We start from the raw sequence: 6912 nt of genomic DNA on the forward strand, positions 1-6912 counted from the left end.
ATAGTATATATATATATATATATATATATATATTGAGATTATAATATATATAATATATATATGTTAACATGTCCCAAAAAGGTGTCTTTTTGATATATATATATATATCTTTTGATAAACATATATATTTTTTCTAAGTTTTAAAAACACTAAATAAGTCCAATATATATCTCTTTTGGTAAACATATATATTTTTTCTAAGTTTTAAAAACACTAAATAAGTCCTTGACCCTACATTCACAAATATACCCCAAGTTTTAAAAAAGTCGAACAAACCCATGGCCCCACACTTTTTCTTCTTTTAGAAGCCTAACCCTAGAAAATAAGATAAAAATAAATCAAGTGTCTATAGAGTGAATTAAGTTTTATTGTTGTCCCCAATTCCAATTCTTCTCCTATTACTACTACTATACCAAAGACATGAAGTGTCCAACTTTATATATATATATATATATATATATATAAAGTAGCGTTAGAGATTTTTTTTCGAATAAAAAAAATTCAGTTGTGATACTCTAACATCGTATTGCCATCTTCTAAGTCTTGCACCGCTAAACACATCAAAGAATAAAATATCTATCCAAAAGAATCATAAAGCTTGATTTATCGGATTGGAAGCGATGTTTTAAACCTCAAGTAGCGTAGCCTCACGACACGACATAAATATCACAATTAGGTGGTAATTATATGTTTCTTTTTAATTAACGTTTGAATTATCACCGTGAAAGTCACAACAACAATCCGTATCCTGAATAAGACAACCCAATACACGGGTTTGTCTTTACACTCGCTTTTCACTCAACACATTTTGTTGAACGGTTACGGGGTAAATTTGTACAAACCCGCTAAGATTTCAATCCCCCGCTCCATCCCACATAACATAATTTGTTATTTTTATCATGTCCCGCACCAATTCGCATAAACCCACTCCACCTGCCTTACATAATTTCTAAAAGAAATTAAAATACTGAATACAGTTTGTTTTTACCTTACTAATTCTACTTTATCAATTGCTTCATATGTTTATGTAACTGCTAAAATTAATAGGCTAGTGTAGAACTATAATGCAATTTTATTATACTCTTTTAAATATGTCAGTAACATTTTTTTTTGTGATAATTTTGAATTGATTACATAAAATACTGAATGCTAGTAACTTTATTTTTCTTTCTAGTTTTTGGCCATTCAAAACGGTTTTTTCATAAACTCTTTTGTTCATCATATGCAGTGCCCAAAAGGTGTAAAACTGGTATGAAATGTGTGAATTTATGAATTTAAAATATTCATTTTCAAACCCAAAACCTGCCCCGCCCCACTTGAATTCAAAAAAAATCTATTTAAACCAATCTCGCCTTGCCCCGTCCGCTCCACACCCGCAAAAGCTTTGACCTGTCCCATTCCACTTCTGCCTGACTGCATTGCCATCCCTAGTACTTAAATGGCACTTTCATCAACGTTTTAACCTTAGGCAAGGTATTTACGGGCCGATTTGAGTTTTTGTCGTTGATCAAAATTTTAAATAAAATTAATTTAATTAAATATATTATTTATCAATTACTAATGTTACACGAAAATAAAATACAAAGTGGAATAATAGAAAAAAGCAAATTATTTTGCAAATATAGGATAACAAAGCAACCCATCAACCACCAGTTATGACCTTGAAAACCTTGAAGAGGTTTAACTTTTATCCCTTCATTTTAAAAAGGATGATCAAATTCGACTTAAAATAGAGTTTAAAAAATGAAATAAAAATTTGTAATCTTGTGGTTTTAAGTTAAAATTACGTACCAAAATTTTCTTTTAATCTTGTGATCTTAAACATGTTATGTGGAAAGTTAAAGTTAAAATATTACTTTTGTTATATTTTTTTTTGTTTTTCGGCTTGGATTCTAATTGACCTTTTGTTGGACTTTTTTCTTTTATTTTTTTTCACTTTCATAAATATCTATAAAATATTCAAATTATTCATAAAACTTAATATATTATGTATATTTAATTAAAGATATGTATATTCTTTTGTTTTGTTTAACTCATTAAGATATTATTAATTTATTTTTTTGAACCAAAACCAAATAAAATGAATTATTTAATCATTCCGATTTAGTTTATTGGATCGGATTTTACCCTCACAATGAATCTCTACGGTATGTGTGAGTTTTGTAGGTATACTTGATCCCTTTATTATTAATTAAAATTAATAAAAAAGAAATAAAAGTAAGGTTAAGATAGTTAGAGAGAAGGAGTTCAGTTATATTGTTTAGTAGGAGTTAAAGAGAACTTTAATTGGGATGATGACAAGGACGAGCTCACATGAACCCAACCAGATAATTCGTGGGCCCCGACCCAACGAGCGAATGAACTCGGAAGAAAGTCTAAAAGAGAATAACTAGAAAGAAATTTACCTAACTTAAAAAAAAGAAGATTCCACCCACTTAGACAAATTACCCACGTACCTTGTCTCTTTCCCTCTCCCTCTCACACACAGACACAAAGAAGAGAGAAGTAAGAGGCGGCTTTTGAATCTGACTACTCCGGAATGGGTGATAATTAATGAGAGTCATCACGGAACGACGACAAAAAAAAATTATATATTTTTTTTGTTTCAACCCTAGCTAGTTGCAGCTCCTCTCACACTAATAACTACGCTTTTTGGGTCCTATCTGATTAGATCTATGCTGGGTCCTCAATCATGAATTTCTTCTCAGATGGACGTGGCTTCAACGATCAAGGCCCATTTTCTCATCCTGATTTCTCCCATCAGCAAAGAAGCACCACTAATAGTAGTGATATGGCAGATGAAGTGGGTGAAAGTAACACGATTGAACGAGAACACATGTTCGATAAGGTAGTCACTCCCAGTGACGTCGGCAAGCTCAATCGGTTAGTCATCCCCAAACAGCACGCAGAAAAGTATTTTCCTCTGGATTCCTCTACCAACGAGAAAGGCCTCCTGCTCAATTTCGAAGACACGAATGGAAAGCCTTGGCGCTTCAGATATTCCTATTGGAATAGCAGTCAAAGCTATGTAATGACCAAAGGTTGGAGCCGCTTCGTCAAGGAGAAGAAGCTCGATGCTGGGGATATTGTCTCATTTCAGCGTGGAGTCGGTGAATTGGGCAAGGATCGTCTCTTCATCGACTGGAGGCGCCGTCCAAACGCCCCCGATCATCTCCACTTCATGACTAATCATCATCTCCATAATAACTTGTACCGCTCTAATATTCAGTACCCAGCTGCTGCTTGGGATCGTCCTCTCTTTTTGCAGCCTCCTGACCAATCACATTTACAATATTCCCTGGAACCTGCAACTGGCAGCATGTCTCATCAACAACAATCTCACGGATCCAGTCCTAATTATTACTACGACACTTGTAATTTCATCAACAGCCGTACAACTGTGGTAAATGGAAACCCTTGTCCGAGCGGATCAGTAGTTTATCTCAGATCGGGGTCAGCCCAAGTTCCACAGCAGGCTGGGTTAATGCAATTAAGAGGTCATAGTAATAGTAGTACTAGTGGCAGGGTTGTGGAGCCAGTGGTGTTCGACTCCGTACCGGTTGTTCAAGGCAAGGCAGCAGCAAAGCGATTCAGGTTGTTCGGTGTGAATATGGACTGTCCCATCTCAGACTCATGTGAAATCACGTCCTCATCTTCTTCCTTGCCTAATCCCGCCGCTACAACAACTTATTCTCATGTCCCCCAATTTTCATCATTATCATTCAGGACTTCTAACGACTATGATACCAACCGGCCGGCAGCCACCGAAGAAGAATCATTTGACAAAGGCAAGGCATCCATGTCCTTGAATTTGGATTTGGACATTTGATGTGTAAATTGAAGAGAATTAACCTAAGTGGTGGACTGGTACGGGCCATCCCGCACAAAGAAATCCCGTCCTTGAGTGTCCAAGTTAAATTTGTGTAATAATACGATTTTGAAATATTTTGCAAATACTAGTAAAATATCAGGTTATTTTATGTCTGATTTTTCAACAAGAGGAAAAATACTACATATATTTTCTATATACTTATATTCATAAAAAAAAAATATATTTCCTTATCTCTCTCGATCTAACAAACTTTGCTGTATTGATTTCCTAGCAGTGGGAATGCATAGCTAGCTCCTCACTCAGGCTAATGAATGATGGGATCAGAAGGGAATTAACAAAAGTCGTGCTATCTTTTTCATCATTCATTCATGAATTTTTGTTTTTATTACCTTTGGTAGGTTCTTGTTCTTGTCGCTGCTTCACTGGGCACGCCCCCCAGGTACTGCGGTTGCTCCAGATCTAGCTAGCTAGCTTTTATAAAAGGTACGTACATAACATTTCATCTTGACTAACTTGGCCATCTATCATCAACTGATCATACGAGCTACCAGCTACTTCTACTAATATCTATGTATAGTTAATATCTTCATTCACTAGTCACTAGTCGTCATTCATATATATTATTCTTTTTTAAAATCTTAGTAACTTCTTCCTGTATGCCTTTTCTATTCTAAAAAAAAAAAAAAGAAGAAAAGAGCTAACATATCAACAACAATAACATGCCCAATAGAATCTCACTAGTGGGGTTGGAGAGAGTAGAATGTACACGGATTTTATCACTACGTCATGGTGATATATAAACTGTTTTCAAAAGAACCTAGCTTAAGCAATTCCAAAAACAAAAACAAAAAATAAACATATCAAGTCACAAAAAATAAAAACAATCAAATTTTACTGTGGCAAAAGCAAAATAACATAATAATTGAAGCACCATACGCAACATATTAAAATAGAGTAATGGAAACAATAACAAATACTGATGGTTATAGAAAAACGAGTACTAGTACTAGTAAGATGACAAACACCGACTACTCTAAGTACGACAACACTACACTACCTACTATAACCTTCTACTCTGATACATGCCCGTTACACCCTCTTATCTAAAGTTATGTCCTCAATAATCTTGGGCTGAGTCATATCGTGTCATTCATCTTTTCTCTAATACTTTTTCGGTCTATCTCTGCCTCTCCTTGTACCCTCTAACCAACCTCTTGCACCTCATCCACTCATCTCCTCTTCACATAATCTAACCATCTCAATCTCGCCTCTCTCATCTTGTGCACCACGGAGGCCGTTCCCACCTTATTCTGAATATTGTCATTTCTAATCTTATTGTTCCTAGTATGACCACATATCTGTCGAATATGAGAGTTTTGTTTGAAAATGGTACTTCTATGTATTTGTATCTGAAATCAAATACGGGGAGGAAGGCAACAACCCCTTTTCTAAATTTTCTTCTTCCTTTAAACAATTAATTAGCTGTCTCTAACATAATTAACCCCTGCGTCTATTTTTATTTGTTATGTTGTGCTTTTCGAAAGTCAGTTTGATTAATTTTCAAAGTTAATTAGATTATATTAATTTGATATTTTAAACAAAAAAGATTAGATATTCAAAACTATATGGAAAGTAATATCAATATAATGAAAAAATACATATTAAAATGTTAGTCAAAATTTTTATAGTTTAACTCTAAAAATAGAAATCATGACAAACAGTAGCTGACAGATGGAGTATCTTTTTTAATCTTTCCTAATAGTGCACATATATTAAAGATCTCTACGATGTATATTTACACTACTCAGGGTTTGTTATCTGATCGATTTTGAGCTTGGATATACATACAAGATTTTGCTGGTTTGATATTCCAAGTAATTAAGCATCTGTCTTAGGTTAGTCCTCTTTTATTCATTTTGTGATACAGAGCATAATTAGTATTATTCCTTTCGTTTCATCTTTGATGAGTGCATGTGGAGTTTAAGAAAAAAAGAGTTGTTGCACATATCACAAGTACATTAAGAACTTGCAGCTTAAACATGTTATATGGTATTTGTATGAATATAAGAGCATGTGAAATGTCAAGTGTAATGTTAAATAGTTTCCAAATACTGTAGGGTGTCGTTCCTTTATTGCATTGTTTCGTTCACTCCAATTTTATACCTCATAAATTCAATGTTAGCCTTAAAAATTAATTAACTACCAATCCTGAGCATGTATTTATAAATCCAAAAACATATTTGACCTTCTAATAATATAATTTCTTTTATTCTCCAGATCTAGTAATTTCCTAACCTTAGCATCTCTATGTAAATTGGTATGGTGTTTGCAGAAAGTGTTGTTATATGTTTCTTATACACAATTAGTAATGGGATGCGGTAATAATTATACACAATAACAAAAAGAGGGCTAAATCTGTTACCGGCATTAATTGATTGTCATTGGATTTAATGTTGCTTAAGACTTTAGAGACATTTACAAAGAATGCTAACTGCCACTAAAAATACATTTTTAGTGGCAATTAAGCTATTGTCATTAATTAATTGCCGCTAAAGATCATTTTTAATATATCGTAGCTTTCCCTGGGCCAAAAGAGAGAAATAGATTCTCAGGTAACTGAAACCAAGCTAAGTAGAAATAAAATAATACTAGCTGGCTCTTTTCAGATAATAAATAAACTTAACAACTCGGTAAGTTGTTTTCTTTTGAATAAAAGCACAAAGTTAATTGTGCTTGTTAGTGCGTGTTAACATTAATCTGGATTGAATAGTACATACTTTAAGGGTGTGTTTGGTACGGAGGAAAATGTTTTCCATGGAAAATGTTTTCCTAGAAAATGTTTTCCTGGAAAACAAGTAGATTTTGGACTTATTTTCTCGTGTTTGGTTGGTAACTAGAAAAATATTTTCCGGAAATGATTTTTAGTGTTTAATTTATGAATTAAAAATGTTTTTGAGAGACATCTTTTATTTTTACTAGAATAAAAATTAATTTATGAAATTAAAATATTTTTTAAAAATAAAATTATTTTTTTTGGGTGGTGGGGGTGGGGTGGGGGTAGTGGATGGGGGCAAGGGGGA

The 6912-nt window shown here is 33.5% G+C and overlaps 1 protein-coding gene across 1 annotated transcript in view; it reads left to right on the plus strand.

Annotated features, from left to right (window-relative positions):
• Positions 1–2422: 2422 nt before the first annotated feature.
• LOC107027268 (B3 domain-containing transcription factor NGA1-like) overlaps positions 2423–6912 on the plus strand; it is a 7342-nt gene continuing 2852 nt past the window's right edge. Inside the window, exons 1-3 of the mRNA XM_015228447.2 lie at positions 2423–3788; positions 4231–4315; positions 5641–5727. Coding sequence (XP_015083933.1) covers positions 2693–3788; positions 4231–4295 — 1161 coding nt within the window. The 5' untranslated portion in view covers positions 2423–2692 and the 3' untranslated portion in view covers positions 4296–4315; positions 5641–5727. The remainder of the gene's footprint in view (positions 3789–4230; positions 4316–5640; positions 5728–6912) is intronic.

This window comes from Solanum pennellii, chromosome 8, assembly GCF_001406875.1.
Source record: "Solanum pennellii chromosome 8, SPENNV200".
Lineage (NCBI taxonomy): Eukaryota > Viridiplantae > Streptophyta > Magnoliopsida > Solanales > Solanaceae > Solanum > Solanum pennellii.